General features: G+C 49.7%; 1 protein-coding gene across 1 annotated transcript; it reads right to left on the reverse strand.

Annotated features, from left to right (window-relative positions):
• Positions 1–319: 319 nt before the first annotated feature.
• LOC104279566 (muscleblind-like protein 1) lies at positions 320–11,195 on the reverse strand (the record flags this gene model as incomplete). Its single annotated transcript, XM_009876891.1, has 3 exons — positions 11,025–11,195; positions 5,710–5,910; positions 320–613 (listed from the first exon to the last, which is right to left on the reverse strand). Coding segments are annotated over exons 1-3 (564 nt in total), but the record flags the coding sequence as incomplete, so codon positions are not given.
• Positions 11,196–12,434: the final 1,239 nt, after the last annotated feature.

A 12,434-nucleotide genomic window follows, 5' to 3' on the forward strand; every position in this document is an offset into this window, starting at 1 on the left:
TACAGTAACTGCGATACGGGCTTATCTATCTGCGCGGCTAGATAGATACACGTCTACCCACACACAAACGTACAACGAACTGTACCTACATATGTGCACGCCCACGCACAGACACGCACACGCGTATGCACACATATATGTACATAGAGACACTCCGTACACCAGCAGGCAGAATTAGTGAAACGCCTGAACACAGTCTGGAACTACTTAAGAGCAGATCTGGCACCACATGCTGAGGAAGCTCATCACACCACGCCGGGATCCCCGAGCTCACACGCTGCCCTACCCCTCCAGCAAGAACCACTAACACCCCAGTTACTGCCCCTCGCCTCCTATTCCGGGGGCTTCCCACACTCACCATGGCAGCTGCGGGCGCTCCGTGGGCAGCTGCAGCTTGGTTAACCTGGTACTGGGCAGCCTTGATCTTGGCTTGCAGGTGTGCTGGAGGGTGAAAATATTTGCACTTTTCCCGTGAGCATCTCCCTTTGATGTAATCCATGCAGACGGTGACGGTGTTGTCGTTGGTGTCGATCATGGCGCTGTCGGCGGGGTGGGCGAACCGGCAGTCGTTCTCTCCCCGGTTGCAGTTGCCACGCTGGTACTCTCGACAAACCTGCGACACCAGGAAAAGAAAGGCACTTAGTTTGGGTAACGGGCACCGTGGGCACGGCTCAGAGCCCTGTCGGGATTTCTGGAAGTCTGCGAGAGCACTGTGAGGACGAGCTCCTGGCCCTGGGAGGAGCCCAGCGGTGGTGGCTTCTCTGAAGCCACTTCTGATGCCAAAGAGCATCAAAACCCAGCAGGATGAAGAGAGTCAACAGTGCGACTGACATCATCTCCCTCTTCGCACGCACACCTTGCAAACCTCGTTTTAAAAAAAATGATGCGTGCCCTTTCCTGGTCAGTTCTTCAAAAAGCACCAAAAAACTCGCGTTTGTCATTTCAGTTTGCCAAAGGCTATAGGAAACAGAAAGGGACAAAAGCAACCGAGTCTGTATAAAAATAAAACTACTTCAGCAGATGGAATTTCCTTTTAAAGGTGGGTGCCCATGAGCCTGGATCATCAGTATTTCCTCCAGGACCTTGGCTCTGATCCCTGCAACAAACCAAACCCGGTGGTTGGTTGGTTCTCTCCATGGCAGCGCTCTCGCTGCCTTTTAACCCCTGTGCTGCCCATTGCCTCTGACTCAGGAAAGGGCAACCCTAAAGGACAAGAGCAATGTCCTTTGTGAACCCCTTCACAGGGGAACACCTGTCTGTCCAGGGTCACTCCAGCATGACCTATTTATTGTCTTTCTTCAAACTGTGACAAAGACTCCGCGTGTGTATTTGCAGCAGAGCTCAGCGCGCCAGTTCAGGCACCCCCATTGCTCTCGTTACCCCCAGAACTGTTTCTGCAGCACGTGTGAAAGATTGGGCAAATTCCTCAGCTGGAAAACAACCCCTTGACTTCCAGGGAACTCTGCAGCCAGATCCCTCCCCCGGTCCAGTGCCCACACGGTGACAGGGCCACCTTGACACCAGCACGATACAGGGACGAACCGGTGTCTTCTACCAAACACAGGCCTCTCAAATAGACAAAACTGGCTAATTTCCCTCTGTCATTTGTTTGTGGTCTAGAAGTAAACTGAATTATTCTCCTCTGAAGATAAAGAAAAGGATGCAACTCTTGTCGGTCGTCTGTCTTTGCACTTTGCCTTGTACTGGTGACCCACAAAACTGAGGTCTCGAAACCACTCCCAGGCAAGCAAAAGCCCGCCCATTAATAACACAAAGAAGATATACACCAACTCATATACAAGCGGGTATATATATATAAGAATATCTATATGCTCTTATATGACCATGTGGATATATCTATCTCTATATACTCTTATATATACACTTAAAAATGAGAGAGAGAGAATGCATCTCCAGATAAGCTAATTTTATCATAGTTAAAAAACAAAGAAGGAAGACCAGAAAACTGAAGTAGTCAGAGAGATAAGGATAATCTTTGGCACGTCCAGAGCAGATTTCCCCCAAGCCGTCCTGCAGCAGCTGAGATAAGGCAATGGGCAGCTCCCCCTGCGCGCTCCCCAGCACATCTCTGAACAACGGCTCACGGCGAACCACGACACTGCTGGTCCTTCTCATCAGTGTGACCAGCAATGACTTTTCAGCCACTGTGGTGGTAACCAAGAATATTTCCAGCCCCTGTTTAGTTAAAAGCAAGCACTAAAAAGGGCAATATTTTTTTTGCCACGGGCAGGCAGCAATGTATCACTCACCTGCTTGAGAAAAGAGAGGCACAGAAGTACGATATGCTGTCTGGCCTTTCAGATCTGGGGAGCTGTTATTTCGTTATTTATTAACAGCCCTGTAATTACTATCACAATTTTCAACTCGGTATGTTAAGAAATGTAAAGAGAAGAGGCACCTGTACATCTCTACTCTGTCTGCAAAAAGGCTGAGCTGGTGCTGCCATATTACTGATTCACTGTAATTAATTTCACTCATCATAGCATTGGGCTGGGTTTTATTTGGGCATTCGAGCTGCCCAGCCTGGAGGGGGAGAGCTCCTGGGATGCTCAGCCCAGGGCTCGCAGGACACGGGCAGCAGAACCGAGATCCCTGCCTTGCCCTGAGTGAGTCACACCGCCGGGCTCCTTCTCCACCCTGACGAGAATTTATCCAAAAGGGCACGTCATTACTCAGGACCTTCTCAAGGGTTAAACGAACAGCACCACTAGGTTACATTACCCAAGAGCCAAAAACCTCCGGGAACTTCTAAGCTGCTTCTTTCTGGCCAAAAAAATGATGCACATGAGAAAAAGCAGAAGGCAGCAGCTTGGTTATGGTCAGTCTCAACTCTCGAACGCTTCTAACAGAAAATGATGGCACTGAAACGGAAACACATGCGTTTCAAATCAAACGGTTAGGCGGTTCCTTTCTCTCACACTTCCCTGTCCCTCTTGCTTCTCTTCTGGTTCACTGGGAGAGCCAGGCTTTTGTTCAAGATATTTCTGGCAGGAGAGGAGCATGAGGAAAGCTTCAGGAAAAGTCACAATCCATGAGCTTCCACCCTGAGATCCAGACTCCTTACAGGGATGGCTGAACTCACTGGACACCAAACACCCGCATGCCGTCCGTACAGCTGACACGGCCCAAACGAAATGAATCCTACTGCCGGGAACAGTCACCGCTCTTAGGAACACTCCCGTTAGTTCGGGAGGCCAGGTTCACTGCCTCACGGGTTTGTGTTGTCCACCTGCTTTCCTGAAAATCCCAGGTACCTGTGTTGAGAGCCTTCAGCTGTGGAACAGTCTCATTCAGCATCCCAGAGCACGTCCAGTGTCGGAGCACATCATTCTTGAAAGTAAGTACTTAAAATTCTAAGCAGACCAAATCACATCCCAAGATTAGATGCTAACATCATAGTGGTTATTTTCCTCAAGGACAGTTCATTCCAAGGAAGAGACACCTAAAGCCTTCTAAAGCTCTCTAATTGCATCCGAACAAATGACAATGCCAACGGCAACCAGCTCGCTTCAAGAGTAGGTGGCTTCTCCGAGAGGTAACAACAGGATTATGCAAAACCTTTCAAATCAGTTCTGCATTTCTGCAAACCATACGGTACATTAAAATGTTCTGCAGCTCATAAAAATCACCTGCTTATTTGCTATTCACACACTCCAGATTAAACGACCGGTACACTGGAAAGCACTAGCACATTATCTTCTCACCTACGCACTTCACTATATAAACAGCATTTGCTAGTAAAGTGAAAAAAGGAGGAGCAAAAGACACTCCTGCCCCCAGCAGATACTGATTCTGTAAGGGAGCAGTGCGGCACGGAACTGCAGAGTCAGGGGGTCACCCTGGTTGTGCTCCCAGCCAAAATAAAAAATCAAAACTCAAAACAGCTTAAAGGGCAGAAGAAGCTGTATTTCAAGTGATCTGCATGGCGCCATGGCAAGAGCAAAGCCAGGGGAACAGCCCCATTAGGAAGGACTGCCCTCCCCCAAGGACAATTTTAGTGATTTCAGACAGTTTTGCAGGCTTTTCCTAATTGATAAAAATGGGGTTTACTGCAGACTGTGCCCCTGGGTGTTCTGTGAGAGTAACATTCTCACAACTCCCTCTTGTGCAGAGGAGTTGGGCTCAGCAGTGTATCACTCCTCTAAATAGCTACGTAAAGAGAACGCAAAGGCGCAGAGGACCAAATCCTGCACGCTGGAGCGCCAGGTTTCATTGGCGCCCCGTGTCGTAGCCTGCCGGCAGCCCTGCCCCAGGCCACGGGCAGAGCTGGTGCTCGGGGACCTCAGCTATGTCCTGCTCTTGCTCAGGAGGAGAAAGCTGCTGAGCCCATGTGTCCCCAACCCCGTGACCGGCATCGAGGCCCCTGCACAAGTGGAAGCAGAATCAAACAGAGCAGCCGACCTCAGCGCTGCGACCCAGAGGGCTCCCTGTCATCCACATTCTCTTCTCGGCACTCATTTCTGAATCTAGCACGATTTATTTATGAATTTATGCAATTGCATTTTGGTTTTAATTCAGCTCTGGCAGGTATCCATCACGACATCGAGTCCTCAAACGAAAAACATCCCTCAATGATTCCAACCAGCCCACCACACGGCAGCTCTCCTGTAACCTGACCACGCTTTGGGGAACGCTCTCCTCAGAGAAAACATCTCTAAAAAGGGAAATGATGTGAACCTGCTGTAGGGGAACCTGTGGTGATGTGAGCTCTGAGAATAGTGGCAGCGGGAGATGCCGGCTGCCAGATGACCCTCCCCACCCCTCCCTGCTCGCAGTCTCGAGTGGCAGCTTGTCAGTCAGAGATGTGACTTAATTAACTTCCCAAGTAAGGAGAATTAATCCCTGTTAGCACAGATGCACAGGCAGAAAGAAAAGTGTTACGATTACAACTGGTTGCATTTTAGAACAGAGATCCTTCGCTCTCCTCCCACCGTGCTCCCCGAGTTCAGGGACTACATCCAAGAGCGGATCTGGTACCGTGATCTCCAAGATCTGACGTTGTGGAAACACTGTGGGAGCATTTGCTGTGCTACTGGGAGAGCAGACCTCTTGCAGGCAAACGGGGTGACAGCGGATCACCCCGCCTGCTCAGCCTCCTCCATCGCTGCCTTTTCCCCATCAGAGCTGGCCAGGGGTGCCGAGCAGCAGCCAGCGGCACGTCGCTGGCTCACCGCCCACACCGCTGCAGTGCCGATAAGGTGTTGAAAACACTGTCAGGCCTTTCAGATAAGAAAGATTCAGGGCAAGGGAGAGGACCAGCTAGAGAGCACGAACACTTGTAATGAGGATGATAAGCCAGCATGGGAGCGCCGGCACCATCTGTCCAGAGCAAAAATAAGGAGAGGCTGAACATTGCGCTTTACGCGGGCAGCTGAAGCTCTGCCCTCACACCTGCCCCCACATGAACACACACTAACACAGCTTTGAGACATTCGTGCTGCTGCCACGGTCATTGCTGAAAGGGCTCAGTATTTCCATGTCTTCCTGCAAGGGTCAGGAGCAGAATCACAAGCGTTCACTTACGGTATGATCACTCGGTCACACCTTGTCCTTACCGTCACCAAGACACGACACTGTCAGCTGAAGCCAAACCTGCATTATTTTCTTTCGCAGGAAAAATACTTTACACCTGTGAGACATGGTAAATGACACGACTTGTGAGAGTAAGTTGCACATATCAGCTCCTACCTCCAGCCTGTCTGTCCTCATCAGCTTCTGGGCAGCGGCGGCGGCGGCAGCAGGAACCGGGACGCCAGGGTTCCCCGTCACCAGCATCGGGGCAGTGGGCAGGATCTCCGCAGGGACCAGGCCTGGGGAGACGGGCCCCAAGTAGGGGTTGAAGGCGGCTGACGCGTTGGTGGCTAAGCTCGGTGCGACGGAAAACATCGGCTGCGATCAGAGAAAAGAAGAAGAAAATATTTATACTTGCTGCCAGCACAGTAACTTTTTGGCTATCACCTTGGGCACGAGGGCAGTGAGTTTCTGTTACTGACGGGCAAGAAGCTTTTGCCGCATTTGTGGGACACGTCGTTGTGCATGCGCTCTCCTCCAGGCTCAGGAGAAAGCCTGGGGCTCTCGGAGGGACGCGTCCAAAAACCCACTCCCAGGAAAAACGGCACCTGGGCGAGAGCCCCGACACTCCGTCACACCACACTCAGCTTCAGGCACAGCTAAACACATTCCTGACCCTGGTGACAGCCAGCACCAGTTCAGAAACTGCAGGGGTTTAACAGAGGAACCATTAACCATTTATTGCTGTGAAATTAAACAGGCTGTCCGTGCAGATATCCAGGAAAAAACCCACTACACCAAGGATGTGCTTTATTTAGACTGAAACATTAAGTCAGAGAAAGAGAGATAGAGCCTGCAAACTCGTTTGTTTGCTTGTTTGCTTGTTTTTAAAAAAGGAGGAGTCAGATGCCCTTGTAGGCCGTCGCGTGGTGTGAAGATAATTGGATGCAGAAGACCAAATAACGCTGTAAGACCGAGCGCAGAGCTGTTACGCTGCAGGAAGATTAAATAACTAACTCTTCCGTCTCACTGAATGCAAAGGCGCTGAGCTACCAGTGCAACTGCCAAATGAAATCCAGTCTGGAGGGTTTCTCTTTAGTATCTAAATAAAGTAGTTTCTCAAGGCATTTAGATTTTTCTTCTAAGCTGATTTTTAGAGGGAAAACAACTAGAGAGTTAATGCAATTCTTCTTCTCTGTTTGGTATCTGTTTAAGTCAGACAGAACACCACATGTTTTTGTACTCCTAAGGAAATGACTGAACCCTTTGCAAGCAAGGAACAAATCCACGTGGAACACTGGACAAACACACCCAGAGATTACTGAAGGAAAAGACTGGAAGTGTTGTATTATGGGAATAATTTCTTTAACGTCTCTTCATGTGAACGAAAACAAAGAGGCAAATTTTAAAGGAAATAAAATATTACTCTTAAATACACTATTAATTAACTGCACTTTTCATTACTGTGTTATCAGCTATGCAGTGATGAACATTAAAAACAAAACCACTGTGTAACTTAAGAGATGCCAACGGTTGATTTCAGCCCAATATATTCACCGCAGAGTGAATAAAAGGCTACCCCATCTATTTTCCACTGAGGTAATTTTATACTAGTGGAGATACCCTGTGGCCTTTAGAGCACTGCAGAGAAACAACACATGTTAGCACAGCCACTTTGTGCCACTCGCAGCCTCACAGGTATTTGCTGTGTGCGCACCCACGGAAATTAGGAGATGAAACCTGTCCCACAGTCGTCGGGACGGGGAGAGCGCGGCTCTGCCAGGAGGGTCGCCCTGAGCATCGGCTGAGGGTCAGCCCGAGCTCCCTGGTCAGTAAGTGCCACTGGTCAGAACTGGGACCGTGGCCCCACGCAGGAGAGGAGAGGTGGGGAGCTCCAGGTCAGGGCTCATCTCTGCCGGCTGCCGCAAGCGAGCTTCCCAGCGAGCTCTCACCTGCCCAGCTCTAGAAGCAGAGGAAATCCTCCTGCGTCGCCAGGAGCAAACCGCACAACTACTCACTGGCCTCGCAGCTTGGGCCCTGCTATGCCGCACATCACGCAGAACAGCTGGGAAAGGGAAAAAAGCAGCTCCTTAAGAAAACAGAGGTGAAGGAGGACACAGCCTCGGAGGCAGCTCTGCGCTGCCAGACGCCCCATAACCCACAGGGTCTCCTCTGCTGAGTAATCCCGCTCTGAAGGAGCCTGTGCTCAGCCAAGGGGCACCTCCCCGGCGGGTCTCCTCTCCCCGGGTCTGCCTTTTGGAGGCACGGCTCGTAACGGGCTCCATCGATTGGAAAGGAGACACGGGGGCACCTTTGGAAACGACCCTCTGCAGCACTGGAGCCATGGCTCCTCCCCGGACAGACAGACAGACAGACAGGCTTTCTGCCAGCGCTCCAGCTCCCCAGCCCTGCAGGGAAGGAGCTGGACTCCTTTAACACAGTCAGGTCCCGAGGAGCTGCCACGCCAAGGGAAGCACGAGGCTCCTCACCCTGCGGGTCCCCGGAGCCTCCAGCCACTGCTGTGTCTGTCCCCACTCTCCTGGCCTCTCACCCACGTCTTCCTGCTTCCGTCTAGCATTTCTCACACTCTTCCACACTGGAAAAGGCAAATCCAGGGTCTGACATTGCTGCCGTGGAACAGCGCAGCAGCACCCACCGACGATGGGCTAGTACTCCGGCTAGCACCCCCTGAGGATGTGCTACTACCCCCCAGCACGGGCTGGTACTCCTGATGCTGCACCGGTACCAAAGCCAGAGTCCAGCTGAGCCCAGCTGCCCCTAAACCAGTTTCCAAGCAAGGAGGGCAGAAGAGATCCGAGCAGGCAGAGCTCTCGCTCAGGACCTCAGCGCTCGCAGCTGGCAGGACACGCAATTCCCGCTCAGCACCCGAAATCCCCTCCCTCGAGCGGCAGCTAAAGGCAGATAAAAGAGTGAACTGAAAAGGAAAGATGGGAAAAGTCCGCAGACATTACTTGCAACTAAGATAATTAAAACATTTATCAAGGAGAAATATGAGCGAAAGGATCCTACTGCTTTGCTCACCAAATTAGTCTCTATTAGTTAGTTCACTTACTTTTATTGAAGCACAGGGTATTGATTTTTGTAAAACAAACCAAACTGACTGAAGCATGGTTGGATGGGATGATATAAATCACTTGCTAAACACCCTGAAATAACAACCCTTTCAACCGTGCTAAAAAACAAAGTAGTTTTAAGGCCAAATTAGTAGGATGACATCCACTTGGAAACACTATTGCTGGACAGTCAATTTGGAATCCTCAGACTGAACGAGACTAGATTCTGAAAATACCTAGTCTGGAGTCAAGAGACACACGTGGAAACCACCCAGGCATGGGCAGCGCTTGCAAATACACAGATAAATTTTGCTCATTAGGAAGAGTCTTAGCGTAGCATAAAGAATTTAAATTCCATTTAAATGTTATCCTCACACCAGCCTCTCTCTATATGAAAAACACCCATTAATCCAAAGGACTGCACTAGTATTTATTTCTGTGTTACCCAAATGCTGGTGTGTGCCTACGCACTGCTTTGTATAGACCCGAGAGAGCCGCATTTGGTTACAATTCATGAAGCAAACATGACAATTCATGAAACAAACAAACAAACAAGTTAACAGAGAAGAAAATTTTAAGCAACGGGTCTTACATTCAGCTGCATTTTGACTCAAGCTTTCTCATGGTCCCAAATATGAATTTGCTGGCACTAACACTGCATCACTGTTACTCAAATCGGGGGAAAAATGAAATCATGGCCTGCGCACACATCTGTTTTGAGCTGTTGAAACTGAAAAATCACGTCCAGGTTGCTCTGGAGTTAAAGCACGTATAGTCCAGCCTGCTGCTGAGCTGTCTGCCTGCACGGACCCTCAGTTTTTGTCTCTGGCCAGAAAGCCACGAGCAGCGGGCACGAGCCCACAGGCAGCCTCGGCTGCCCCCGCGCCCCGTGTCCCACCCTGCCCCAGCTCATCGCCCTGCCGGGGTGGCACGGACAAGGTTATTTAAAGAGAAGCCAGTCGGAAGAGAAGAAACAAAGCGTGGTTATCTTCTCCCGCTATGCTAAGAGGTACTAAAGTCAATTTGCTGCGACGATCCCACCACGGCGATTTCTGCTTCTCTTCCCGCCCCACTTTTTCTCGAATCAGCCGAGGCATAAAGCTCGGTGGGAGAATAACAGTTCTGCTAGCAGAACCAAATGAGCTACAAAGGATTTACTGGAATTCTGCAGACCCAGAAAATGTGGGGCCAGATAACCATTTGGCACAAGTAGGAGAGCCTTCCGGCTGAGACGATTCTTCCTAAGGAAGTAGCCATATTTTGAAGAGGACAAATTGTCACTAGGCTTTCTGAAATAAATCTCAAGAACTCACCTAGCTGAGTGAATATAGGTTTCCTAACAGAAGGTATCCAGAGGTAAATTAAACTCCCTGAATTCTACCTTTTCCAGCAAGAAAGGAATGAAAGAACTGCCAAAGAAGTGCAGATACCTTTATTTTATTCTTTCTTTTTTTTATTCTTTATTTTATTCTTTCAATTTATTTTTTTACCATTTTTCCCACTGAAGAGAGCTTCAGCCAGGGCAGCACTGTGTGTCTTTCTGTGCAGAACATCCCAGCCTTGCTCACAGGTTACTCAGTGCCAGTCTCGCTCATACATTAATCAGTACCCTCTAATGGCTGAGCTAGAAATTTATCTCAGAAGGGCTCCGGGCCAAATTTCTCCATCGGTTAGCTCCAGTGACCTCCCTGGATTGCATTAGAGAGGGATGTGGCACAGGGTGTTCAGCTCCCACACGCGTGGGGGCCGGTGCCCGTCACCCCCACACCTGCTGACCCGCGGGATCGCTGCAGAGCACGTCCCTCAGCCGCGGCTTCGGCTCCGGCAGACGCTGCACTGCTCGCGCCCACCCAGGCACGAGGGAAAACCAGATCTGGGACCAGACAGGAGCTCTCTGACAGATTCTCCTTCCCCCGTCCCCTGGCTTTTTGCAGAAAGTATGATTCTCTCTTTTTCTCCTCCTCTCTGCCGAGCCTGACGTGCGGATGGCACAGGTCAGACCAGCACGTATCACACGTCACTCAGGGCAAGCTTTACGCTTTCACGTGAAAACCAAAGCCCAGTTCCAGCAAGTAATTCCCTGAGAAGGTCCCCATCCACTGGGAATGTTCTCAAACCCAGGGATTGCCTAGAGCACGTGAAATCACAGCGGAAACGTCTATTTACGAAATTCCCCCACGGTCACTCACGTTCCTAATTTCAAGAAATAAGTTGTAAAAAAATAAAGAATTAAATGAACAGAAGATTAACAAAATTAATTAAAGCAGCAGTATTACTTCAGCCAAGGGAGAATCACACAGGACAAAGACATAGGGACGAGCATTTCCTTGTATCCGATTTCTCTCCCCGTTTGTGGGGTTTTACAGGCACAAAGCACAACTCACTCTACTCGCTGACGAAGTCAAAAAGCGAACATACCACAGGCTGCAGCGGGGCCCCAGGCATCATGGCATTGGCAAGCTGCATCTGCTGGGCCAGCATGGCCATGTTCTTCTGCTGAATCAGGTTATTGCGCCCATTGATCTCCAGCTGCGTTTTTAAGTGTGGCGGTGGGTGAAGATATTTGCAGTTGTCCCTTGAACATCGACCCTGAAGAAGAGAACGGACATGATTAGCTCGGGAGCTACAGGCTTATTTTCGTTCCAGGCAAAGAGCTCCGCTTGCGCTAGACTCGGAACATGTACGATGGGTTTTTGTTGCAGTTGTGCAATTGAACCATCTTCTGGAAAAAAAACTCAACGGATTCCTTAATTACATTTATTTCCTCTTGTTCATGGAATCACAGGATGGTTTGGGTTGGAAGGGTCCTTGAAGACCATCTCGTTGCAAACCTCACCCCAGCCCAGGCTGCTCCCAGCCCCGTCCAACCCGGCCTTGGGCGCTGCCAGGGCTGGGGCATCCCCAGGGTCCCAGCACCCTCACAGAGAAGCGTTTCTTCCTCACATCTCAGCTAAACCTCCCCTCTCCTGGTTTAAAGCCGTTACTCTTTCTCCCATCACAACAGGCCCCGCTAAAAAGTCTCTCCCCATCCGGTGAGTACCGGGAGGCCGCTCAAAGGTCTCCCCTCTGGGACCTTCTCCCCTCCAGGCTGAGCAGGGGAGCTGCTCCTGCCCCCCAGGCACCTTCGTGACCTCCTCTGGACTCACTCCAACATTCGTCTTTGAAATAAATCCAAACAGGAACAATGACAAGGCAAAAGACAGCCTTAATTTAAGTAAGAAACCATCTTTATCAGGAAACAAATTAACTCAATATAGTTTGACCTTATACTGCAATTTTGCTCAGAAAGTTAAATCGTATTCTTGTTATAAGACCTGCCAGAAATCTGATTTGTAAGATGATTTTTGCCTCCCCTTAAGGCCGGGATAAACGGTTTGCTGCTGCCTCTCTCCCAGTCCATCTCTCCAGCTCGCGGTCCAAAGTTCTTAAAACACATTTTCTTAGTAATTCAGCTGACACCTGAGTGATCCTTGCACGAGAAGATACAAAGAAAAACACCTCAAGCTTTGTGGATACCTTTATGCCAAGGCTACAGGATGCCCTACGTATACACAAAGTGTTGTGGCAACGAAGGGCAAAGACGTGTGGGAACTGCCCCTGAGGTCACCTGCAAGAAAATCTCCCTAAAATAACCCAGCTCCAAATGCTGGAAAGCAACCAGGACAGGGGCCAGATAAGGCACAAAAGCTAAAAGCAAAATCGTGCTACAAGGTAAGACAAGGCAGGGGAAACCATGGGCAGCCTGAGAAAATATTTTTACAGGGGAATGGAGTTTCCTACTGCAAATAGGATTTCAGTAGCAAACATGAGCAATTTCTAAATAGAAAA

Source organism: Apaloderma vittatum, unplaced genomic scaffold (assembly GCF_000703405.1).
Source record: "Apaloderma vittatum isolate BGI_N311 unplaced genomic scaffold, ASM70340v1 scaffold26939, whole genome shotgun sequence".
Taxonomy (NCBI): Eukaryota; Metazoa; Chordata; class Aves; order Trogoniformes; family Trogonidae; genus Apaloderma; species Apaloderma vittatum.